Source organism: Gobio gobio (genome assembly GCF_949357685.1).
Source record: "Gobio gobio genome assembly, chromosome: 7".
NCBI lineage: Eukaryota > Metazoa > Chordata > Actinopteri > Cypriniformes > Gobionidae > Gobio > Gobio gobio.
Genome location: NC_137103.1, coordinates 8,116,651 through 8,144,426, shown reverse-complemented (window position 1 = coordinate 8,144,426; position 27,776 = coordinate 8,116,651). Strand labels below are relative to the sequence as shown.

At 42.3% G+C, this 27,776-nt stretch overlaps 1 protein-coding gene across 1 annotated transcript; it reads left to right on the top strand.

Moving 5' to 3' along the window:
* Positions 1-250: 250 nt before the first annotated feature.
* Positions 251-27,539, top strand: sctr (secretin receptor; the record flags this gene model as incomplete). The annotated part of the gene is made up of 13 exons (XM_079820634.1): positions 251-262; positions 2,764-2,878; positions 17,139-17,234; positions 17,835-17,944; positions 18,205-18,314; positions 21,772-21,904; positions 22,011-22,164; positions 25,537-25,597; positions 26,139-26,208; positions 26,431-26,522; positions 26,770-26,908; positions 27,150-27,191; positions 27,387-27,539. The coding sequence occupies 13 exons, from the start codon at positions 251-253 to the stop codon at positions 27,537-27,539; spliced, it is 1,287 nt and encodes a 428-aa protein (XP_079676760.1).
* Between the last annotated feature and the right edge of the window lie 237 nt (positions 27,540-27,776).

Sequence of the window (27,776 nt, the reverse complement as noted above, 5' to 3'; positions counted from 1 at the left end):
TTTTCATAAATATGTTGACATTGATGAGCGGTGACAGACCAATGAGGCTCAGATGAACACACACACCTCTGCTTCTGACGTGTGCTCTATTCGACGCCGCTGCGGATTGAAGAACACGCTGACTAAAAGACAGGACGAAGCCGAAGCCTCCCGCAAGTATCATATGTTATAAAGGTTAACCACACATTTTTTTAGGGGGGCTGGACAGAAGTTTGGAGGGGGCTGAAGCCCCCCTCAAAAGGGCCTAGTGATGCCCATGCAGGCAAGAAATCCAACAAACCTAGAGACATAAAACCGTGGAAACCGCTCAGAAATGCAGTGTAACACTAAACAAGACTTCGCAAAGAATGACTGAGATAACCAGGCTTACATAGGGTGAGGTAAACAGGGTAATGAGACACAGGTTTAAACAATGAGTGCTGATGAGTCCGGGAAAAGGATTATGGGTAATGTAGTCTTTGAATGAATGACAGTCCAGGATGGAGTGCCCTCAGGTGGTGATCACGGGCACTCACTGGTCAATCGTGACACTTACTCTGGAAAACAGAAAATATCCCATAATTACATTTATGGAGAGACCCTAACAACCAAATACTCGTGTGTGCCTCAGAACACCATAGCAATTGCATTATGGATGGTAACAGAAAATTACCCATGGAAAACTGGAATATTTCTTGCTTTGCATTTCACAGTTGTGATCATATCCTCCTGGGACTCAGGCTTTAGTCCTCTGTAGTGGACATTATATTTGAGTGAATGTCTCTGACACACCACACGTCACAGTTTTGAGTCTGGATGTCCTGCAGAGCACATTCAGAGATTTACAGAGATAACACATGTTTTGAGGTTTCACCAGGACAACAGCTTCTGCCTGGACGTCTGATATTAATGTTTAGCACTCTTATGGAAATATGATAATATTTTGTAATTCAAATTTAAATCTGATTAATATCTCAGGAAAATGTTATGGGGTTTCTATTGAAAATATGACTATGTTACAGAACAGGGCATTGATTTCATACACATGTTTATCAGGCATTTTGGGAGACACAACAAATGAATAGGGAAATAAATTACATATCAATATTCCTATGAAATATTAGATATTATTATGAAAATGTTGCTAATTACTATTCCCATTGTTACACTTCTATTTTCATTACATGCTGCACCTAGAGCACAGTGTATAGATACATTGCATTGAATGGGAAAACCTATGTATGGCTATTTTACCCACATTTTGCATAAAGTAAAATTATATATCAAACCATTCTGTTATTCAGAATCATCTTTAAACAAAGTTTGCTTAAAGAAAAAAAAATTGAAACCTAAAAATTGATTGATGAATTAAAAACAAATCCCATTGTTTACATGTAATTTCATGTCATTTGAACTATAGAGGACATATATGAATAAAATATACTTTTTTCCCCCTTCAATTGTTTCTTAAGCTCCAAACAATGTAATGACATGAAAAAACTACATTGAAAAAAAACGTGTTTCTTCTGGGTCAACATGTTCTTTGAGTGCAGCAGATGGATAGGAGTGCGTAGTTTATAGTCAGATGTCAGCAAAGCAAAGTGTCTGGATCATCAGTCGCTCGCGCGCCGAGTCTGACCGCACGCGTCGCGCGCACATTCGTGTCCGTTCACTGCGCTCGAGCGTCAAGGAATGCGCGAGAGGAGATGCAACTTTCCTTCAGAGGGACCGCGCGCCTGGAGATCTTTCCATCTGAAGACGGGAATTATTGGGGTTTTATCGAGTCCTGCCCTCAGAAGATTTGTAAATGAAGATTTCTGCCGTTTTACACCTGGTTGCTCTCGCGGCTTTACTTCACGTCTATTCTCACGTGAGTTCAGACTATGTTTATACAGGTTTATACAGGTGATGTATGAAACATGTACTGCAGAAACTTATCTTTTATATGTAGGGGTGACCAATCGTCCTGTTTTCCGAGGACATGTCCTGTTTTCAAGTCCTGTCCTGGCCCTAATATAACACTTTTCTATCCATACTGAGGGGCCATAATTTAAATGTATTGACATAAGGAATCTTTGAGTAAACTTCGAGTATCATTTGAGCATCTTATTGCCGGGCCGAGTGTCCTGGTTTTCGGTAATCAAAATATGGTCACCCTATGGTATATTTCATATTATTTTATAGTTACTAAAGAGGGGTATGTTAGGTTATATGGGGTACGCTTGCTTATTGATTCAAAGCTATAAACGCAAAACAGGTCATGAATCAACAACAAATTACATAAATACCAAACTATTGTAATCAAAAAGAGATATTTGATTACATTTGATCAAATTACAACATACAAAATGTGAGACAGCTTGTCCCGAAATGACAAAATCCCCTTGTCCTGAGAAGAGGTTCATATTTGTATTGTATTATAGCCTATTTAATTTCTTTATTTGAAGCCTTACTTTCTGAGTTGTTTGTTTGATAACACTTTGTTAACAGGTAATGCATTAACTAACATGAACTAACTATTAACATTAAGCATTTTATTACGCTTTGTTAATGTTAGTTAATTAAAATGTTCATGTTGATTTTTAGTTCACAGTGCATTCGTGTACTTAAAAATGTATAAATGTTGAGATTAACATTAACTAAGATTGATAAATCTGTAGACGTATTGTTCTTTGCTAGTTCATGTTAAATAATGTAGTAATGTTTTTGGTTTGTGTTTGATACCAATGTGTGTGTGTGTGTGTGTGTGTGTGTGTGTGTGTGTGTGTGTGTGTGTGAGTGAAGGTGTGTGCCATTCCTCCAGAATGTGATTTAAACTTAGTGCTACTCAGAGAGGAGGAAAACTGCTACAACATCATCTATCAAGAGAACCTGACAGAGACCGGGTCCACACACACAGGCGAGCCATTTCATTCACTCTCTCTCTCTTACACACACACACACCTAATGAGAAGATTGAGTTCATATAGAGGGCAGCTATTTTCGATATGCCCAGAGTGTTTTCCACAAGCCTGCTCCTTACACATCAATACACCTAATGCCTTTTATACTTGTCGTTTATGTGGACAAACAAAATGATAAGTGTGTTCCTAAAAGGTGTAATGTGATATCTGGGGGGAAGTTTAGAGAATGGCTCCTATAATCCATATTCCATAAATCACGCCCTTATCAGATTAGCTGTATGACGTCCTCCAGCGCAGTGAGTACACGCTCAATTGCTGATCTAATGCAGGCATGACTATTGCCTCCTCAGGATCCATTTTCCGTTGAGAGATGGTCTGTGTTTAAGTGACAGCATCATAAAGTCTAATACTCCGTTTACAGTGATTTGTAGCAACAAAGCAATCGGAAGTCAATGAGAATCAATGTGAGTTGTTGATTTACTGTGACTTAAGCAACAGCGATCGACGGTTTTGCACTGTGGGTGTGTCCGACATGTTCAGGTTGAGAAAGGTTTAACTTCATGCAAATGAGGTTGATTGTCTACCAATAGGAGTGAAGAACGTGGAGCTCGCGTGATTCCTCTCCTGTAAGAGATGTGGTTGAGTGTAGGTAAGAGGGAGAAGAATTCATCACACTGTGAGCAAGTGTCAGGAATTGTCAGCTTCATAACACAGTTGTGACTGTCGCCGATGCCGCAACTTTCTGAAAATGAGCAATGACAATCTGCAAACGGCAAATGAGCAATCCGCTGCCTGATATAGATTAGATTAGATTAGATTCAACTTTATTGTCATTACACAAGTACAAGTACAAGGCAACGAAATGCAGTTTAGGTCTAACCAGAAGTGCAATAGCAGCAAGTGCAGGATATATACAATGGTTGCGTAAGTGCAGGACATAAAAATGTTCTGAATATATATAAATATGTATAAGTAGAGAGATGGTTATTACTATAAGTAGAACTGAATTTACAGATGAATATATACAGTGAATAAATATACAGATGGCTATTACTATAAACAGAATTTACAGGTGAATATGTACTATGAATAAATATACAGATGGCTATTACTATAGACAGAATTTACAGGTGACTATGTACTATGAATAAATATACAGACGGTTATTACTTGAACAGAATTTTACAGTTAGAGGTATACAATAATATGTTAGGCTAATATGAGGAATATAGCAGTGGATTAAGTTAGTACAATAAATTATGGACAGAGCTATCCGAAAGAAAGTGTAAAAGTGCAGTGGAAAGTGGTTGCATATTCCAGTTAGAAGTACGGTGCAAAATGCAAATGTAAACATTGTTACTGTAAATACAGTCGGCAGTGCAAATGAGCATAATCCAGTTACGGTATGGTGGTGCAGAATGCATAAGTAAACAGTTGTTACTGTAATAAACAGTCAGTAGTGCAAATAACAAAGTGAAGGCAGATGTGAGGTAGGAGAGTTATCAGTTTATGAGGGAAGTGGATCAACGGGGGTTTGAGTTCAATAAAGAGACAGCTCTGGGGAAAAAACTGTTCTTTAGTCTGCTGGTCCTGGTCCGGAGGATCCTGAAACGCCTGCCGGAGGGCAGGAGAGAAAACAGTCTGTGGGCTGGGTGAGAGGAGTCCTTGAGGATGCTGCGAGCTCGATGCAGGCAGCGTTTCCTCTGGATGTGCTCGATGGCAGGCAGTGGAGTCCCTGTGATGCGCTGGGCAGTTTTCACCACCCGCTGCAGTGCCTTGCGCTCCGCAACAGAGCAGCTCCCATACCACACTGCCACACAGTTGGTCAGGATGCTTTCTATTGCGCAGCGGTAGAAGTTCACCAGGATAGCCGAGGAGAGCTGATTCTTCCTCAGTGTCCTCAGGAAGAAGAGGCGCTGGTGAGCCTTCTTGACCAGGCTGGAGGTGTTGGTCGTCCACGACATGTCCGCCGAGATGTGGATCCCCAGGAACTTGAAACTGGAGACACGTTCAACAGCCATTCCATTGATGTGGATGGTGTCGTGTGTGCCTCTTGACTCCTTCCTGAAGTCCACGATGAGCTCCTTCGTTTTGGTGGTGTTGAGGAGCAGGTTATTATCAGCGCACCATGTGGCCAGGTGCTGGATCTCCTCCCTGTAGGCAGTCTCATCGTTGTTGCTGATGAGACCAATCACCGTAGTGTCGTCCGCAAACTTGACGATGGAATTAGTTCCATACACAGGCTTGCAGTCGGAGGTGAAGAGGGAGTAGAGAAACGGACTTAGCACACAGCCCTGTGGTACACCAGTGTTGAGTGTGATGGATGTGGAGCAGGTGGATCCTGATCGAACATTCTGGGGTCTGTCAGTTAGGAAGTCCAAAATCCAGTTACACATTGAAGTGTTGATGCCCAGGTCTCCAAGTTTGGCAATTAACTTGGATGGGATGACAGTGTTGAATGCTGAGCTGAAGTCAACAAACAGCATGCGTGCATAAGTGTTTTTACTGTCCAGATGGGTGAGCACAGAGTGCAGTGCCATGGAAACGGCATCCTCTGTGCTCCTATTGCTGCGGTAGGCAAACTGGTGTGAGTCCAATGTGGATGGTATAGAGTCTTTTAGGTGTTCCAGGACCAGCCGCTCAAAGCACTTCATAATGATGGGTGTGAGTGCTACAGGGCGGTAGTCATTAGGGCACCTCGGGCTGGAGTGTTTCGGCACTGGCACAATGGAAGTGCGTTTAAAGCATGATGGTACAGCTGCTTGGGCGAGAGACAGGTTGAAAATGTCTGTAAAAACCCCAGCGAGCTGCTCCGCACATGCCCTGAGCACACGTCCAGGGATGTTGTCTGGTCCAGCAGCCTTGTGCGCGCTGATCCGGCTCAGTGCCTTGCAGACATCTGTGGTGGAGAGTGTGATTGGTGGGTGGTCAGCTGAGGGTTTGAGCTTGGTGGCAGTTTCTCTGTTGTCTCTTTCAAAACGAGCATAAAAGTAATTTAGCTCATTCAGGAAGTTGACATCAGTGGCTGCGGGGGTGGAGTGGGGGGGTTTGTAGTCACTGATGGCCTGGATGCCCTGCCACATGCGTCGAGGGTCAGAGTTGGAAAAGTGACCCTCAATCTTAAGCTTGTAGCAGTGCTTGGCCTTTTTGATGCCCCTCTTCAGGTTTGCCCTGGATGCGCTGTAGGCTTGTGCATCTCCTGATCTGAAGGCAGTATTGCGTGACTTCAGCAGGAGTCGTACTTCCCTGTTCATCCAAGGCTTCTGATTTGGGTATGTGGTGATCTGTTTCTGGGTTGTAACACTGTCGATGGTGGTATTGATATGATCCAATACTGAGGAGGTGTAGGAGTCAATGTCCGTGTGAGCGCCACTGGTGGCTTGAGAAGCAAACATACTCCAGTCTGTGTTTAGAAACCTTTCCTGGAGTGTGGAGTCTGCCCCCGCAGGCCACACCTTGATGGTCTTTACTGATGGCTTCACGCGGTTGATGAGGGGTGAATATTTGGGTCTGAGAAACAAAGAGAGGTGGTCTGACTGTCCCAGGTGGGGGAGGGGTGTCGCAACGTAAGCTCCGGCCATGTTTGTGTAGACATGGTCTAAGGTTTTGTTTCCTCTGGTGTGGCAGGAAACATGCTGGTGAAACTTGGGTAGCACTGACTTTAAGTTTGAGTGATTAAAGTCACCTGCAACAATAAACGCAGCTTCCGGGTGATCAGTCTGTTGTTTACTGATGGCTGCGTGAAGTTCTTTCATAGCAAGCTTGGCATCAGCATCGGGTGGAATATAAGCTGCTGTGATAATAGTGGAGGTGAACTCCCGCGGTAGATAAAACGGTCTACATTTAACCATGAGAAACTCCAGGTTAGCTGAACAATGACTCCCAACAATAGCAGAGTTTGTGCACCAAGCTTTGTTAATATAAATGCACAATCCACCCCCTCTGCTCTTCCCGGAGCCATCTAATGTTCTATCCGCCCGGAGTGTGTGGCGTCCCGCTAGCTCGATAGCGGTGTCCGGTATTCCGCTGTTTAACCAGGTTTCCGTGAATATTAGGACGTTACAGTTCAAAAGTTTCTTACTGTGTGTGATGCTGAGTCGAATCTCCTCCATTTTGTTCACTAGCGACCGTACATTGGCAAGGAAAATGCTGGGTAAAGAGAGCCGATGAGGAGTAAGCGTTAGCTTAGCACGCGTTCCTCCACGTCTCCCTCGCCTTTGTTTACGATCACGCCGCCGTCTGCGTGCACTTCCGCCCGGCCGGGTAGAGTGCAGAGTCACCGGTGTCTTAGCGATCTCAGGAAGGAGTTGTAGATTGTCCATAAAACTGTCGGAAATTCGCAAACCAATATCCAAAAGCTCAGCGCGGGTGTACGATGTAAAGGCACAACTGTTCTGTGCGAACAGACCCGAGAAGAACAGGAAAAATACCGCAAAATTGCAGAATCTGGAGAGACGCTGAGCCTCGCGATCTACTCGCGCCGCCATCTTGGTCATATAGTTGTATATAGTTGGAACATCTATTGGCAACGGACTCCCCGACTTCCAGCGAATTAAACATTGCTTATATGAATTTTAATTCATGCATTGACAATCATTTAAACATTCATATGAACAGCATTATTATTATTATTACTACACTGTGAACTTTAAAAGTTGTGACAGTAATTCTCACAGTGTCTGATATGGTTTGATATAGGAATCAGTCTCTCTAAACCCCGCCTTTCCGAGAGCCTACTCTGCTCTTATTGGTTAGTAGGGGTGTAAATCGGAGGGTTCATCACGATTCAATACGATATAGATTCTCATAGCCAGCAATACAATATTTTCCGATACCTCAAAAAGTTCTACAATACGATTCGATTCAGGGGTATATCAATGAATATTTCGATATTATGTGCCTATTTTACACAACCAGTTCAATTTTTATTAACTCACAACTGCAACCAAAATATATAAAATAAACATTTATTTAAAAATTTCACATCCTGCACCCTGATTGGGACATCCGCAAATAAAATATTCACACAGTAATCTAATGACAGCTTATGTCAACTGATAAACAAGGGGGGGAAATTAATATAAATAATATCAAATTAAAATGCATTTCTTTTAAATATATTGCGCAGATTTTTAATGAAGCAACAACATATTATAGGTAGGACAGAACATGTGCTATTATGCTGCGTTCACACCAAATGCGAATAGACCATCTGGACTGAGTCAATTGCTGCGTCCCAATTCGCCTACTTATACTATGACCTAAAAGTATATACTTTTTTTGTGAAGAGAAAGTACATACTTTTGAGTGTGTAGCAGAAGAGTATGCAAGCTTTGGGACATACAACTTCATCGTCTATAACGGACTCTGTTGCTTAGTTACATGCATCCCGTCACCATTTAAACTGCCCTGTCAATCATCTTCACAGTTCAAATCCTCCACATTCAGTTTAATTTCCTACCGTATCGGAGAGAAGAGTAGTCGCCCATTGATCTGCCGTCTGTGGGTCTTTAATGCAGAGACTCCCCTCATGTGTTAATATGGATAACATTGAATAAATATCTTTCCGTCAGGTTAAATACTGATAATTGATCACTCAAACCCCTTTTTCTAAACCTCTCTACTTAACCGTCGGACTCGCATAACCGTCATGTTTGTAGTTTTTTAACACTTTTTATCCGCGTTTGTAGTTCTAATCAAATCCTCGTCCATCTTGCAATGGGCAATATCAGCCGTTAGAGTGTGCGCGTCGATCCGCACTTCGAATTCTGACTGGAAATAGTAAACCATCCGGGAATCTTTGGAATACTCTTTTTAACAAACTACGATTTGGGACATACTAATTCTTTTTTCGAGTTCTATTTAGTACGGATAGTATGCGAATTGGGACGCAGCGAATGTAAAGACACGTTGACGCACGTCTGGAGGTCCTGTGGCACCGTCTAACGCACCACAGGACCTCCAGACGCGCGCAGAGTGTCTTGCGCGATACGCGCGAGTGATTTTATTTGGTGCTTTCACGTATTTGAAGCGAATTCGTGTCTGATGCCTGAGTTGAAAAATCCGAACTTTGGCGTCTGTTTGCGGCGCGTTAACCAATCAGGAGCCTGCTTGCTGCTGTCACATGGTGAAGTGACGTGATAAACAGGGGCAGGCCAGCCCGGAGTAACTCATTCAACATGGAGGAACGACTGATATTGGCAGCGAGCAGTCATACCGAGCTGTTTATACGTCACGACCAAACGTTAGCGATTGGCTATGGCAGATCCAATAGTTTTAAACTTCAACAGAGTTTCCGCCTTCAAGGAAGTTAACGCTTGTCAATGGAGAGTGGCCAGACTCTCTGTACAAATGAAATGTACGGGAATCTGGTAGGATCAGGCTACTTATGCGCATCCTGTGTGCAGAATGATGCGCTTAAAGCAACACAGTCACAGCGAGCAACGCTCCTATGCAGCAGTTTATTCAGTAAATTTCAGTTACTGTGTGTGAAGAACGATTCATAGCGCTCTATTCTCCTTATACGCAAAACCATAGACCTTTATCTACTGAAGCATAAGTAAAAATAAGTAAAAGAAGACTCAATGCAATGGCCTATGAGTGCGCGATGCTTTTTGCAAGGCTTTAAACATAGTAAATTATAAACTTTCGTGAAGATTCAGCCTGATCGGTAGCCTGACAAGCCAGACCCACATCAAGATGTTGGGTCTGGAAACTCCCCATTAGCAGGGCTCAATCCGAGGGGCGGGATAAACGGTTGTCTTTCAAATTCCCTCTGCATGCAATTGGATAGCGCCATGACTGCCACAACCAACCAGAGCAAAGAAGAAGGTGAAGCCGAGCTAACGTTAGTTGATAGACTTTCGCCGTATCCGGTCGGCAAAACTTTGAACACATCTTCTTTTCTTAAGAATGACTTCAGTGCCGTTATTTGCTCTTTTCTCAAATAAAAGCTTAACTCCAAGTCTTCCAGAGTCGCGGCCAAAGCCGTTTCGATAGACCGCTGTTCGCCAGCTTCTATGTTTACGAGTAGCACGCAGAACCTCCGCAACTCTGCCGTGAATAAAAAAATAAAAAAATTAATTCTGCCGCTAGGGTGCGTCTAGATTTCTAGGCTACCTGATCGGGACACTGATCAGTTCCATAGACTGGCCTGAGCGTCTTTCACAAGCTCTGAAAGGTAATTTAAACGAGAATGCACACGTTGACTGACATTGTGTGAAAATGTGGAGAGTATTAAAACAAATGTGCCTCTTAAATATATAAATAGCCTACAGGTATCAATTTTTAGATAGATGTATTGATCTATATCGATGTATTGTTACACCCCTATTGGTTAGATGGCCTAGTCTGTTGTGATTGGTCAACCGCTTACAGCAAGTTTTGGAAACAAAACAGCCATTAGCATGTCTGAATTTCAGCTCCAGATCTTCCTCAGCACTTTATAAACAGTTATACGAAGAGTAACGATGCCTTTGGTTTTACTGGATCCATTCCAAGTGCTCATCCTTTGAAAGCGCAGAAAACGTCTCGGTGCGGAGAGCCAGATCTGTGGCCAGGTGGAGTTCTTTCACCACCTCCAGCCCAATTCCCTTGCCTTCATTCAGGTATTTTAGCAGGTGTGCAGACATGCACCATCCTGACCTGCAGTGGCGTACACTTTGCCCACAAACCCCGATTTCTCTCTGAAGGGTTTGGTGGGCAGTGTCAGAGCCTTCAATGACGATGCTGATTCAGGCGAAGCATTCATCTAATTAGCTTTTTCTATGACACTCTTGCTCTTCATCTGGCCTGGCAAGACTCAGTTTCTCTACGGCTTGAGTCACAACCTCCAATAATTCCTCATAAGTGGGGGAGAGGGATGGCGTTTCCTCTAATTCCCAATGTTGGCCACACCCCACCCCTTAGAGCCACACATAGCCAACTCCATGCCTTCGTTCAGATCGGAAGAAAACGGTAGGCAAACTGGGTTGGCAGGTGAGAACTGAGAAAGGTCAGGGCCCATCTCAAGTTCCTCTGCCAACTCCATACGTGGCCCGCCATGCTGCCTCGGCAACAGCAGGACCTGAACCACAGGGAGCATGAGCTTGGCCTTCCTCCTCTGAGAAAAGAGCCAAGAGGGAGTGGAGAACTCTCATAGAGAGATGAACTCCCCCTCAAGAGCTGACAGTGCATGCTTCACTCCCAAACAGATAATGCAAAAGGTGTGTAGACACAGACATGGAGACACACAACTTCTGAACTGTTTGCTAGCCTTCTTATACATATATTTCTTTCCTAACCTTTTCAGACAAACAAACAACAAATAAGTCGGACAGTTTCACATATAGCGCTTCCTGAAGACAAAGAAGCTGATGACGTTTCACATGTGCTTTAGAGACCGGTCACAAGGAAGCGTTCCCATAGCGTCAACAATCAGAGGCAGCGTTGAGCTCCCTCAAAAGGGAACAGCGTCTTCTCATCATGTCGACAACACGAAACAAACATCCAGTAGATTAGGGCTGGGCGATATATCGCATGACATTGTTAAGCGCATCTTGTCAGTAAAGCCGGTTCCTTGATTAGTAGTATATTTCCATCACCTGCTTTCAGATGGAGCGGCATTTTCTACACAGAGCCGTAGTTCACTGACAAGCTGAGCCATATCGCATTAATTATCACGGATGTATCGCCTGCGATAATTAATGCGATATGGCTCCGCTTGTCAGTGAACTACGGCTCTGTGTAGGAAATGCTGCTCCATCTGAAAGCAGGTGATGGAAATATACTACTAATCAAGGAACCGGCTTTACTGACAAGATGCGCTTAACAATGTCATGCGATATATCGCCCAGCCCTACAGTAGATGTTGTTTGCGTGCAGCCAATGAAGAACATATGCTGGTAATAGGTAAATTGTTGACTTTACCTAGAAAACTCATGGAAACCTTAGAATTTGGAAGTAAAGTACTTCATTATTTTTGTAAAGCTTAATACAACTTTGTGTTTGTGTTGGTAACCAGAAAATGTGAGTATTGGTTACTCAATTTGACAAGATAAAATTAGTCCAGCCATCTTGAAGATTTAAAGGGTTAGTTCACCCAAAAATGGAAATTCTGTCATTAATTACTCACCCTCATGTCGTTCGACACCCGTCAGACCTCCGTTCATCTTCGGAACACAAATGAAGATATTTTTGTTGAAAGCTGATGGCTGAGAAAGGCTTCAGATAGGCCTCCATTGGCATTCAGTACATTTATAATCCCAAGACGCATAAAAGGCACTTAAAACTAGTGGTGTCAACAATAATCGATTCGGCAATGCATCGCAATGCGGGGCATGCACGATTCAGCATCGATGCGGCTAAGTGCCATAATCGATTATGTCATCGTTTATTTTCTGGCCTTGAGTTGGACAATAAAGTTGTGAAGTTTCAATTACTTCCGGGGTCAAAACAACAACAACAATCAAGATGGCTGAGGCGGAGGGAGATGACTGATTAATTAAAACACTTATGTTCACTGCTGGAAAAAGTTGGCTGTTATTATTGCTCTATTTAATTTCAAATGGTTCTAAAGCAGAGAAGAGAAACATTTCTCATTCAAAGCACTGAAAGCAGTGATTTATGTTTTCTTTTTCAGGTTTGAAAATGCCATATCCAATACCCTGTACCATTCAATTTTATTTTATTTAATGACATTTATGTCAAAGATACAGGAGAGTGATAATACACACATAGCAGCCAATAAAATCTGTTGTTCAATATCTGACTGCTTGTATTGCCTCGTGACTGATTAAAAATTTGCCTTGTTGTGTGCAGTAGAATTTTGATGCATCGCAATGCATCGTAGAATCGAATTGAATCGAATCGTTACCTGGTGAATCGTAATCAAATCGAATTGTGAGGGCAGTCCCAATGCACACCCCTACTTAAAACGTTGTTACAAAGTCCATCTCACCACAGTGACTCTACAATAATTTTACGATGCGACGACAATAGTTTTTGTGCGCAAAAAAAAAATCAAAATAACACCTTTATCCAACTTGTTCTTGTCTTCCGTGTGTGCCTCCACGACGCATGCGCGAGAATATGACGCAGATCCGGCGTTCGGACACATGACCCAGAAGCGATTTGTTTACAAGCAGAGGAAGACGCGCGTGTCTAAGCGGTTGGATTCTACATTGATCGTGCTTTAGGTCTCGGCGTAGTTCTCAAAATGGGGCTTAAGTGTGCATTTCATGGATTCCCGAACGCCGCCGCTACGTCATATTCTCGCGCATGCGTCGTGGAGGCACACACGGAAGACAAGAACAAGCTGGATAAAGGTGTTATTTAGATTTTTTTTTGCGCACAAAAACTATTGTCGTCGCATCGTAAAATTATTGTAGAGCCACTGTGGTGAGATGGACTTTGTAACGACGTTTTAAGAGCCTTTTATGGGTCTTGGGAGTGTAAATGTACTGAATGCCAATGGAGGCCTATCTGAAGCCTTTCTCAGCATCAGCTTTACACTAAAATATCTTCATTTCTGTTCCGAATATGAACGGAGGTCTTACGGGTGTCGAACGACATGAGGGTGAGTAATTAATGACAGAATTTTCATTTTTGGGTGAACTAACCCTTTAAGTGCATTTCACTAAGTATATCAAGACTCAGTTAGCTAAAAACGTTGTGTTCTAAATTAATTATTCTACTACTACTCAACTATCCACAAACTAACCCAGGTATGTAGCATAACATGCTTTCTTGAATACTCATCCATCAGTAGAAACATCCAACACACGGCCACTCTCAGACCTCCAACAATAAAACTGTCAGTGTGAACAGGGCTTAAGGTTTCTCACTCTATAAGCAGAAATCCTTTCTCAAAATATTGTGCGTCCTTTACACACACAGGAAGCAGTCAATACAGGCCTGTCAACACAGACACATCACAATAACAGTAAAACGCTGCACAGATCTCCTTTGGTCCTCACAAACTCTCATCTCTGTATTTTATTGGGGAAGGTACCAAGAGAAACATTTACAACCCTGCACAACTTTTCCTGCCATTCATCAGACAGAGAGCGAGAGACAGTAAAAGGGGCTAAAGGAGAGACTGTGCCATTCAGAAAGAGAGAGAGAGAGAGAGAGAGAAACAAGTGCAAGAATGCAAATAGATTGCATTGGATTACAAATGATAAAGAGTAATCCTCATACACTCGTTCTTATCTAATTAGCAAGGCTCGGGGGTAAATGAACGATCTGAAAGGCTACTACACAAAGTTTCTAGCATATAAATATTAATTTGGTGATTTATTCTAACAGTACTAATGAATCTGCTGAGATGCAAGTACACCATATGGCTAAAAGTATGGACATTGGTCACCCCTAACAGCTTCCACACATTTGGCAAAATTTCCACCTTCCACAACAATATTCAAAGCCCCCACACCCAATTGGATAGTCCTTGAACCAATCAGACCCCAAGAGGCGTGATCAATGGGCATAGTTCAAATTACTCTGTACGCAATTGACCTATCGGTAAGCCCCTCCCCTCGAACGCAGATGAGCCAATAGCAGTTGAGTATCAGTTGCGCTGGGACCGGAACTCGGACATCTCTAGGTTTCAGCGCCATAGAGAAACATTGGAAATCGGAAGCTCTCATCGGTTTGATGGTGTTTATGATACAAAAATGCTAAAACGTCATGCCTGAGGTACTGTAACACTGACTCCAGGTGTCCTGAGAGGATTTTCTGTTTGTCAAACTCTCGTTAATTTACGATTAAAGTCCCTGCTAACATACAAACCGAAATAACTAACTGTTCTCACGTCATGTAACACTGTAGGTCAAAAACACGAAGGTCTTCATTTCAGTGCCTCTCCATATTAAACTGGTTATATGTAAATTAATTTAATTTTAGATATGTTTAAGGTCTACATTATCTGTCCTACTAAGGAGGACTCATATTTTGATGGGTATTATAGTCTATGGGTAACGTAGTGAAAGGAAGAGCTCGCAAGCAGTTTATCGGAGTTGTTTTGCAGATACAAAGTTTACCAGTTATTAACTGCACCCTCGAAAAGGCATACGGTCTGTGTATATGTTTGTTTACTGTTAGTCGTATGAGTGTTTTTGTGTAATTTGCTGTGTATGTTAATGGTAATGCAACGGAGAGTTTGTGAATGAGACGTTAATGCGCACTTCTTATGCTTTGTTTGTTCAGCTTTTACGATGATTTTTCGTAAAAGTGAAAAAGGACATAATAAACTTGATAAACCATCAGTAAAGTTTGTCCATCATTCGGACGGGGTATACGCTACATTCTGTGTCCAAAAACATCTTGGGAAAAGGTTTTCACACTGACAGCTGTCACTGTAAGATATAGCAACTCCGTTTGTTTGTCCGAGTTAGCAACAGTAACTAAGGGGGGCGGGGCTTACCGATAGGTCAATTGGATAGTCCTTCAACCAATCAGACCAACGATCCATCACTTCTCTATCCGTCATTGTGTTAAACCCGTCAATAACGCGCCAGGTGGATAAGCCGGTTTGTGATTGGTCCCCGCAAATTTGTAACAGAAGCAGGATATAAATATGTACAGGTTTCCAACCTGAGCTGCAGGGCGCCGGAAGATCGGGCTGGGTTTACCCAGTCTAGCGTACGCCACTTCCGATTAATGTTTTAATGACAGCAAGGATTAAAAATAGGCTAATTTCAATCATTCCTCTTTAAACTAAACTGCTGATCTCATGTTATGACAAAATATTTTTAGTGTGAACACGATGATCAGTGATGCACACTTACTTCGATATCACAGACACTGCAGGATTCTGTGGTTCATTCATTGTCCGGTTTGAATGGGTCCAATAATAAGAGCTCACTGTACAACCACAGCTACATTGGTGTTGATTTCGTGTAAAGGCATCTTCACAAAATTATGAAAAATACCACTGTATTTGAAGGATATAAAATGAAGAAAACGTTAAGATGTGCACATTTCCTTTTCAATATACTTTGTCAGTGACGCAGACAATTGTATTTACACTGCAATAAATAAGTAGGCCTATTTATTTCCTTTAAAAATAGCCTATACATCCTAAAAGATATGTTCACATTACCAACAAAACTGCATGAATTTGTTTAATGTGCATGAATGTGTTTAAAATGAATTTGGCCGGTGGAAATGAATGAATCAACTTTATTCTAAAAACTTAATCTGAGAAATATTTTATACAATTTTGTTTTTATGGATATTTGATTTATTCTAAAACATAAAAAGGATATTGGATGATTTTCAGCAATGCAATGTGATGGCACAAATGGCATTTGTAGTCTGTATCTAATTTTTTTATTTTAATGTCTTATACCTTTGAAGATGGAATTGATAGCAGATGAGGTTATCCATAGTAAAAGGAGACGCTGTAAGCTCATATATGGTGATTTCGGGGAGGAGACGGGGTGGAGATGCACGCACAATCTTCTGCTGACTGGGATTTATAAAGGGATTTTTGCACAGGTTCTGCCGTACACATGATTTTATAAATCTGAAAATAGATTTTATGCGTATGTACACTTTTAGGATGAAATCTACAGAAAGTTTTATAAATGAGGCCCTTGATGTAATGACAACTTCTAACTATTTTAATATCTGAAAACTCCTAATTTTCTGTACATAAAATTTCAGGATTGCATAAGTTTTAATAGCTGAATGTTCTTTAGCGCTTTCACTCTTCTTTAACCAACGATTTTGCATGACTTTTCGATCATTTCACAAGTACAGTAGTCTTCCGCAATCCACTGCGAACTAGCATTTAGGTCTGCTCCTTTATGGTTAGAAACAGTGTTGCCAAGTCTGCGTTTTTCCTGTGGTATTGGGCTACTTTAACACTGTTTTTCATGTGCGCGGATTGAAGCGACCCCAATAATGTGATATTTAGCCCCAGGAATGCGAATTTTAGTAGAGGAACCCCGCCAAAAAAATGCAGATTCATCCCCCAGAACGCGACTGTTACCGGGGAACCCCCCTGAAACACGTTTGGGCGTAGCAATTGGACAGGTTTTGTTGTAAAAACTTGGGAATCCTGGTTAGGAACGCTGTATTTGGTAGACATTCAGATATAGATTTACCTGGTGGCGATGCAATGTTGAGAAATGAGACAAAAAGGCCATCGTGTAACCAAAAATTTTTGGATTTTTACATTTTAGAATCATAGTAGAACAATAATTAGAAACGCGGAGTGTTTCAGATTTGCTCCTAATTCTGTTTTACTCCACCTCCATCCCCTCTGAACAGGTTGCAATGCTTTATGGGATGACCTGAACTGTTGGCCTCATGCTGAAGTGGGAGAGACCGTGTCTCGGCCGTGCCCCAATTTCCTTCGGGTCAAAGGTCAGGTGCATTCTAGGTTTTCACAGACAAGCCTTCCTGAATGTTATATCTTTAACCCTGATTAAGAGGCCCAAACTGAGCAGAAATATGCTTTTTGGTGCAGATGCTGATATTTATATGGATGAAATTCTGTTGCTTGTAATATAAATTTGATCTTTATAACAGTAGAGCGACTACTTACATAAATGCATATAAATATCACTCTATATCTGCCAATAATATGCCTTAGTAAGATGATATTTAATGCTTAGTTTTATGATCAAAGCTCTGTAGTTTTAACACATATAATGCAATACAATGATTGAGAGATGAACAAATAAACCTTCTTCTTCTTCTTCTGGAGGAGATTATGTGCAACAGGTTTTTCAGCAAAGTTTTTTTTATCATGTTAGAAATTATTACATCAAATATGATACAGTAGGCTTTATAGGGTTAATAAAACAATGACTCATTATGGGAGACGTATGTGATTTATTGGCTTATATATTGTATAAAATCTTGACAACAATCAAGAGTAATCTGGGTGACCCTCCGGGTTAAGCTGTTGTACAGGGTTGTAATTGTGTTGCTTGTTGTTTGTTCCTTGTCTCTTGTCTGCAGGAGCTGTGATAAAAAACTGCACTGAAAATGGCTGGTCTGAAATGTTCCCGCCGTACGAGCTCGCCTGTGGCCATGGGCTTAATGACAACTTTCATATTCCCAACAACTCTGTAATATCAAAAAACTTTTTATTTCTGTGCTCATGTTCTTTCATAAACATCAACAAACAAGAAATTTCACTTTAGGACAGATTAAAAATGAAAGAAAGAAAGACAGTAAATGCATGTATAACAGTAAAACCATCCCGTTTTCATTTCAATGAACCAGTAACACAGAAGAACATTCACTTTCATTCACTGAAACACAAATATATGACAGTGTAAATGTTACATAATGCGAATCGACTCTTCTCTCGTATCTCTTCTCACAGGTGCTGGTCTCACACGAGTACTTCTTTTACGTGAAGATCATGTATTCTGTGGGATACGCCGTCTCTCTTGTCTCACTCAGCATTGCTCTCACAGTATTGTGTGTGTTCAGGTAAAAAACTGTGTGTGTGTGTGTGTGTGTGTTTACATGTGTTTTCTGAGCATATCAAGTGTACTAATAGGTTAGCCACCAATGGTCGCAAGTTCCTAACAGTAAAAACACGATTCCATTAAAATACGATACTACCTAATCATAAATAACATAATGGACATTTTCATATATAAATAAAATGCACAACACAGACTGACACAGAGACGCAGGACAGGTTTGTGTTGAAGAGCCTCTAACAAAGTAATTAATTCACATAAGGTTCTCTCTCTTAAAATGTAAGCGAGTGAAAATGTCAACATTATCATATACTATATATCTGAAGGACTGAAGTCTGTCAGGGAAAATTCGAGCTCAATTTGCGATTTTATTCCAACTGTTACTCCTGCTCGGATACTTCCGTAAATATTACAGTTACGCTAAATATTACAGTTATAAACTGTAAATATTACAGTTACACTTCAACTAATTTTAATGGTGCAACTTGAGATGCTCTAGTGACTGAAGTTAGAGGTTGCAGCCTTTAGCCTCCATCTTACAGGGTCCGACTCTCATGCCGGCGGACCCGAGTTCGAGTCCCGCTTGGGGCGGGCGGGTCGAACAGGAGGGGTGACATTGGTGCCGTGACCCGGATGGGAGTGAGTTTTAGGGGGGTGAGTGTAACAGAGGCCAGCTAGTAGTTGCTGTGTGAGTAAACCTCACTCCTCTGATCTCAAGAGACGCTCTAGAGACGGACACTAGGGGTTGCAGCCTTTAGCCTCCTTGTTAAAGGGTCCGACTCTCATGCTGGCGGACATGAGTTCGAGTCCCGCTTGGAGTTGGCGGGTCGAACAGGAGGGGTTACACTAGTGCAACCGGCACCTGGTCTTTAAATATGGCTCGAGTCTCTCCTAAGTCTATATGAATATTTGGCCTGTTTTATTGCTGAAAAACTAAAATTGTTAGTACAATAAAAATAACAACCTGCATGATTTCAGGTATCATATATGTCCATAGCACAAACGGACGAGTTATGCACTGAAGGGATAGTGGAGTACCTCTAAGTATAAGTATACTCGCCTTAACAAACACTACAATAAATTCTCGAGGAGGAAAAAACACATCCGTTTTATTCAGAGGTTTTATTCAAAAACATGCGATTTGGTGAAGCTGCTACAGTGGCATGAAAAAGTATGTGAATCGCTTGCAGAATCTGTGAAAATGGGAATAATTTTAACTAAATAAGAGAGATCATACAAAATGCATGTTATTTTTTATTTAGTACTGTCCTGAATAAGATATTTTACATACATTTTTTTTACATATAGTCCACAAGACAAAAAAATAGCTGAATTTATTAAAATAACCCTGATAAGACGTTTCTGAACCATTGATTCTCAGAGCTGTGTGTCGTTCCCTGGATGATCCACGGCTGTGTGTCTGTGTGTGTGTGTGTGTGTGTGTGTGTGTTCTCTGGATGATCCACGGCTGTTTTTTTTGTTTTGTGATGTTTGTTCTTGAGTCTCTTGTTTGTCCTGAGCCGTTAAACTGCCCAATGTTCTTCAGAAAAATCCTCCAGGTCCTGCACATTCTTCAGTTTTCCAGCCTCTTTTTCTTATTTGAACCCTCTCCAGCAATGACTGTATGATTTTAAGATCCATCTTTTCACACTGAGGACAATTGAGAGACTCAAACACAACTACTAAAAAAGGTTCAAACATTCACTGAAGCTCCAGAAGGAAACACAACGCATTAAGAGCTTGATTTGAAAATCAAGGTAAATTTTACTTAATTTGTCTTCCGGGAAACATGCAAGTATCTTCTGTTGCTTCTGAAGGGCAGTACTAAATGAATTTTTTTTTTTTTTTTTAACAAAATAAGAAAAATGTGGACATCTTCATCCTGTTCAAAAGTTTTCACCCCCGGCTCTTAATGCGTTGTGTTTCCTTCTGGAGCTTCAGTGAATGATTGAACCTTTTTTAGTAGTTGTGTTTGAGTCCCTCAATTGTCCTCAGTGTGAAAAGATGGATCTTAAAATCATACAGTCATTGCTGGAGAGGGTCAAATATGAAAAAGAGGCTGGAAAACTGAAGAATGTGCAGGACCTGGAGGATTTTCCTGAAGAACATTGGGCAGTTTAACGGCTCAGGACAAACAAGAGACTCATGAACATCATCACAAAACAAAGCCGTGGATCATCCAGAGAACACACACACACACACACACACACACACACACACACACACACACACACACACACACACACACACACACACACATGTTTGGTTTTCATCTTTTATGGGGACTTTCCATAGGCGTAATGGTTTTTATACCGTACATACCGTATATTATATCCCCCTACACTGCCCCTGCCCCTAAACCTAACCCTCACAGGAGACATTCTGCAATTTTACATTTTCAAAAAACATCACTTAGTCTGATTTATAAGATGTTTTCCTCATGGGGACCTAAAAATGTCCCCACAAGGATGAGGATTTCGGATATTGCTATCTTTGTGGGGACATTTTGTCCCCATAACGTGATGATTACCAGTCCACACACACACACACACACACACACACACACACACACACACACACACACACACACACACACACACACACACACACACACACACACACACACACACACACAGACAGCCAGCCGTGGATCATCCAGGGAACGACACACAGCTCTGAGAATCAATGGTTCAGAAACTTTTTATCAGGGTTATTTTAATAAATTCAGCTATTTTTTTTGTCTTGTGGACTATATGTAAAAAAACAATATGTAAAATATCTCATTCAGGACAGTACTAAATAAAAAATAACATGCATTTTATATGATCCCTCTTATTTAGTTAAAATTATTCCCATTTTCACAGATTCTGCAAGAGGTTCATATACTTTTTCATGCCACTGTATTTGTGTGGCCACTTACTCAAACGTTCACATACACAAATGTTCATACCAACAAAACCTAGGAAGTTACAGTTCATGTTAAACACGCACAAACCGTTCTATTCCTTTTTAAAAGCAGCACACAATCTACTCTCAGTTAGTGTGCATGTCCTCAAGTGCAGAGAAACTCTCCTCCAGTCCTTGTTCTGTTAGTGATAACAATCGTAAATCCTCCAAAAAGAAGTTAATATGAAAATAGGTGTCATTCTGAGTGAGAACATGGAAGATGGGAAGTGTCCCAACACTGTAGCGAATTTGTCTAAGCCTAAGCCGTCGCTCTGCTAAACTCTGTGAGCCAAAGAATTCAGCCATTCGTGTTCCAAGTTTTTTGTACAGGCTGGCGTCGTGATGATATAGAGGTTTAACGCTTTGACGTTTACATTTGGGTTTAGGAAAACGTCTAGTTCCGCATGCCAGACGGAATTAAACACATTTTTATTTACATGATGTGTTGCATGTTTTATTGACTTTATAGGCCCTGTCTTCTCTTTAAATCTCTCTCCATCTCAACCCCCCTCCAGGAAGCTGCACTGCACTCGTAACTTGATCCACATGCAGCTTTTTTTGTCCTTCATCCTGAGAGCATTCTTCATCTTCATCAGAGATGCTGCGCTGCATTACTCACAGGAGTACTACCACTGCAACTCTCATCCGGTAAACACACGCACATGCACATAAATGCATTACACTGTACATATACAATGTAAATAAATGCACAGATAAGCTCTAAGAGATGATGTGTTTCCGGGGTTTCCCTCAGCCTGGCTGCAAAGTGGCACTGTTCCTGTCTAATTACTGCATCCTGGCAAATTACAGCTGGCTCCTGGTGGAAGGTCATTATCTCCACAGCCTCATTAACCTCTCCCTGCGGTCACAGAAGAGACGCCTGCACTGGTACATCCTGCTCGGCTGGGGTAGGTTCCTTTCTCCAGAGAGAATTGACACTTTTCTGTCAGTGGATGTTGCAAGTTAATGTGATTGTCTACACCTAGGATTCCTGTGTGAACTTGAAGAGAACTGATTTCATACAGGCATGAAAAATCACTAAAACACCAGCTGATTAAAACTCATTGAGTTCTGAGAAAAGCTCTTGTAATATTTGTGCACACTTGCCGTATTTTGTTATGTAATTCAGTGACAAGAGGGTCTTTGGTTGAATATTATTGTGTTTAGGGGAGGTCTTTAAGGGATAGTTCACCCAAAAATGTAATCCTGTCATCATTTACTCACCAAATGTGATTCCAAACCTTATGACTTTCATTTTTCTCCAGAACAAATATTTTTTGAAATTTTATTAACCAAACAGTTTTGGTTCCTATTGATTTGTTCCCCCATACATTAGAAGTCAATGGCAGACACAATTGAGAGTAATTGACACAGACGAGAGACACAACCAAAACGTTTTGGTTAATAACATTTCTCAAATATCATCTTTTATGTTCTGGAGAAAAATTTAAGTCATATTGTTTGGAATCACATTTGGTGAGTAAATGATGACAGGATTACATCAGGGGGGGTGGCAGGCAGACCCAGGGGGACAATAAACCGAGACAGAGCTGATGGAGGTGGAGACCCAGGTGGAGAGCCGATGAGATCAAGCGACACCAATGGATCTGAAGGCTGTGGTGGAGCCAGGGTACCAGCGGACTGAGGCAGAGCTGGAGGAAAGACAGAGCCCGACAGAGCTGAAGGGGTGGAGCGATGAAGCTCAGCTGAAGGCCTAGAAGTCTGTGGCACAGGCAGAGTAACGACTGACCAAGGTGGACCCGGAAGGATGAGGGAGTCTGGTGAAGCCGTAAGGATGACAGCCCCAGGTGGAGCCCAGGGAGGGAGGAGCCAAGGTGAAGTTGAGCCGAGGTGGAGTGATGGACTCGGTGGCTGGAGGCGGAGCCAGGGAGGCTGGAGCGGAGCTGGAGACTGGAAGATCTGAGGCAGATACACGCAGCAGAGTGGAGTCAACAGAGACGAAGGAGACTTGAAGCTGGGTGGGACCAGCAGAGACACAGGAGACTTGAAGCTGGGTGGGACCAGCAGAGACACAGGATACTTGGAGCTGGGTGGGACCAGCAGAGACACAGGAGACTTGAAGCTGGGTTGGACCAGCAGAGACGCAGGAGACTTGAAGCTGGGTGGGACCAGCAGAGACACAGGAGAATTGAAGCTGGGTGGGACCAGCAGACACGCAGGAGAATTGAAGCTGGGTGGGACCAGCAGAGACACAGGATACTTGGAGCTGGGTGGGACCAGCAGAGACACAGGATACTTGGAGCTGGGTGGGACCAGCAGAGACACAGGATACTTGGAGCTGGGTGGGACCAGCAGACACGCAGGAGAATTGAAGCTGGGTGGGACCAGCAGAGACACAGGATACTTGGAGCTGGGTGGGACCAGCAGAGACACAGGATACTTGAAGCTGGGTGGGACCAGCAGAGACGCAGGAGACTTGAAGCTGGGTGGGACCAGCAGAGACACAGGAGACTTGAAGCTGGGTGGGACCAGCAGAGACACAGGAGACTTGAAGCTGGGTGGGACCAGCAGAGACACAGGAGACTTGAAGCTGGGTTGGACCAGCAGAGACACAGGAGACTTGAAGCTGGGTGGGACCAGCAGAGACACAGGAGACTTGAAGCTGGGTTGGACCAGCAGAGACACAGGAGACTTGAAGCTGGGTTGGACCAGCAGAGACACAGGAGACTTGAAGCTGGGTTGGACCAGCAGAGACACAGGAGACTTGAAGCTGGGTGGGACCAGCAGAGACACAGGAGACTTGAAGCTGGGTGGGACCAGCAGAGCTGCATGAGACTTGAAGCTGGGTGGGACCAGCAGAGACACAGGAGACTTGAAGCTGGGTGGGACCAGCAGAGACACAGGAGACTTGAAGCTGGGTTGGACCAGCAGAGACGCAGGAGACTTGAAGCTGGGTGGGACCAGCAGAGACACAGGAGACTTGAAGCTGGGTGGGACCAGCAGAGCTGCATGAGACTTGGAGTTAAGCATGTCCAGTAGAGACACAGGAGACTTGGAAGTGGGCGGCACCAGCAGAGATGCAGGAAACTTGGAGCTGAACGGGACCAGTGGAGACGGGATACTCAGGGGAAAATCTTCATAATATTTTCCAGAGGCTATATGCAGCTCACCCTCAGTGGCGGAAGTGTGGGCAATTCCATGCCCTCGTACTCCACGAGCATACCCACTGGGTGTTGCCGGCTCACATATCTGGTCATACTTTCACTCGGGCTTGGGCTCCAGGGGGATGATTGGCACAGGCATTCTCTCTGGCATCACAGCAGGCTCTGGCTGTGTGTTTGGGGTGGCATTTCGTTTGTAAAGGGGTGGGAGGCAGGTGGCTGGGCTCTGGGTCCAGAGTGAGGCTGGTGATGTCCTCCTCAGCAGGGAGATGGTGAACGGAATGCAGAAAAATTCCCCCAAGGACCATCCACAGTCTAAAGTTTTCCTTGTGTGGTCCTCAAGAGTTGCAGAGCAATCGAACTGCTGGTAAGTCCATTATTTAAATCCTTTTGTGGTTTGGTCTTCTGTAACAGTTTGTGGGGTTGCAATGAAGCGCACAGTGACGGAGAATACAATCACACAGTCTTTAATCTAACACGTAGGAGAAACACAGGAGAAACAAAACACAATCACATCCCACATAAGCGAGACTGAACAACTAACCAAGGGAACTAAGGGCTTAAATACACATCTAATTAACTGGAACTAAAACAGGCGTGTAACTAATCAGAATTCCTGGAAACAAACAAGCAAAGGGAAAACTGGAACAGATCTGAACTATACCAGAACAGAATCAAACATAACCCTGACAATGATGAAAGGATTTTAATTTGTGGATCTATCCCTTTAAACAGGCATATTTATTTAATTCATGGCATGGATGTGAGCAACAGGATATGGTGTCATACTCCAGGGCTTCTGCTTTGATTAATTAAATAAACATAAATTATAAACAATACATAATAATTTATACAAAAACTTCTTCTCCTTTTAAACTTCTTGTCAACAACCAAAATGATGATTTCTGCTGTTTGATATTCAGCTGAGAGGTCAATATGCAATTTCACAGGTCATGCAAACTCATGCAAACTTGAACAGCAAAAGATGAAAGCAGTGAATGATCGGCGCATATGTTTCCTGTATTTGCATACGCATGAATGGGAAGTCAATGGAATGCAAAGTCTAGTGCGATTGCCCCTGATTTAGGTCTCATGCTGGCAATATTACATATACAATTAAAGCTTAAATTTTAAAGCAATTACGTTTTGTTCCCACAGGGATCCCAATGCTCATTATTATCAGCTGGAGTTTGGCCAAATACCTGCACCAGGATGAAGGGTACGTACAAGTTCACAAATCAGTTTCAGAGTCATAGTCGTTTAAGCTCAGTCTGACCTCTCAAGGGAATTTCTTTATTTATATCAGCCTCCACTGGACAACAACAAAAGTTAATTTATTATATTTGTATTATATAAGAGTGGCTATTTTAAACCAGCATGGTTGTGCATGAGAACACACACAGTGTGTGTGTGTGTGTGTGTGTGTGTGTGTGTGTGTGCGTGTGCATGCATTTGTGTGTGTGTTCCTGGTAAACCTTAGGTTATGAGGACAAAATGTCCCTACAAAGATGGCAATATATCCAAAATCCTTGGTCCACAGTTTTGGTCCCCATAAGGAAAACCGCTTATAAATCACTATGTGATGTTTTTTGAAAATGTAAAAATGCATAAAGTTTTCTGTGATTTTAGGGGGGTTTAGTGGTAGAGTTAGGGGATATAATATACATTTTTTACAGTATACAAATAATTATTTCTATGGAAAGTGCCCATAAAACATGGAAACCCAACTTGTGTGTGTGTGTGCGTGTGTGTGTTGTCAGATGCTGGGAGACGAGAGATCATGGCTGGATATGGTGGATATTGCGAGTTCCAGTCATCATTTTTATCACAGTAAGCAAACATTCCAGTAAATGTTTCTGGCCTATTCTCTCAGATTTAAACAGTGTTTTAACTTTCAAATGGCTCTGCTTACAATATCTTTCTCTGCTTATATTGTTTTAAAGAATTAGTTATAATACTGTCCTGCCATGCTTATAATATTTTTGAAATATCAAACACGTTATGCAACAAAGAACAGTCATTTTAATTACCTCAAGGGAAATTGTTTTTCAGGTAAACATGCTGTTTTTTCTGAGTATTATTCGGACATTAGTGGCAAAACTGAAAGCTCCTGACATGCATGGAAATGAAATTAATCATCACAGGTGAGAGAAAATAGCCCATTCAGCGATTAAAGGTGCGTCACTAGTGGTACCAAACAGAATGGCTAAAATAATGACTGTAATTACTGGGACAGAAAAGGCAAATGCACAATTTTGTTTGGCACTGCTAGGGTCACAGAAATCACACACTCCAGTTAAAAAACAGCTTTATATGATTTAAATATAAATGAGGATACTGTATATAAAAGGAGAATTTTAATCATCATCATTATCTTTTTTTATTGTGTAGGAAGCTGGCAAAATCAACATTTCTCTTAGTGTCCCTGTTTGGGCTGCAGTATGTGCTCTTTGCCTTTTTCCCGGATCGAGTGAGCGCGCTAACCTTCAAAATCTGGAACGTCATTGAGCTAGCATTAGCATCCACACAGGTGATGTACAACTCAACCTCACTCTCTCTCCTACACACAGGAACTGTCAAGTCAAAAGCATTTAATAATACACCTTGTTTCAAAGCAGAAAATCTCTGCTGCCTTCATGCCTTATATTCACATATAGCAGATTAGAGCTGGGCAATACATTTGGCGATGATGCATGACTTTACTCTCTGGCTTTAAGAAATGATCCACCGTTATGTTTTGGTTCTGCTTCATGTTGTGTTTGCTATTACAGGGCTTTATTGTGGCACTGCTGTACTGCTTTTTGAATGGAGAGGTGAGTGAATTAAAAACGATTGATATTTTAATCAAATTACCTGAGGCTTTCCAGCGATGGACTGGGTTTAATACATCACACATTTTAGACACATTTGTCATTATCAGATCCCACTCTAGGCATAGGAAGCAAGACCGTCTGTTTTATGCTTCACTGGTTAAGTCTTAACAACTATCGACCTTTAACATTTGGCAGGTACAATATGAAGTCCAAAGGCGGTGGAGGCGGTGGCGCCTGAAGCAACGTTTCCACGGTGATCCCAGGGTGCAACACGGTTCCCTGAGTAACAGTGGCCTGCCTCTGACACAGGTCTCACTGCTGACACGCCCCAGCACACAGATCACCTGACCACAACCATCAGATCTCCTGACCACAACCATCAGATCACCTGACCACAACCATCAGATCACCTGACCCCAACCATCTGATCTCCTGACCCCAACCATCTGATCACCTGACCCCAACCATCAGATCACCTGACCCCAACCATCTGATCTCCTGACCCCAACCATCTGATCTCCTGACCCCAACCATCAGATCACCTGACCCCAACCATCAGATCTCCTGACCACAACCATCTGATCT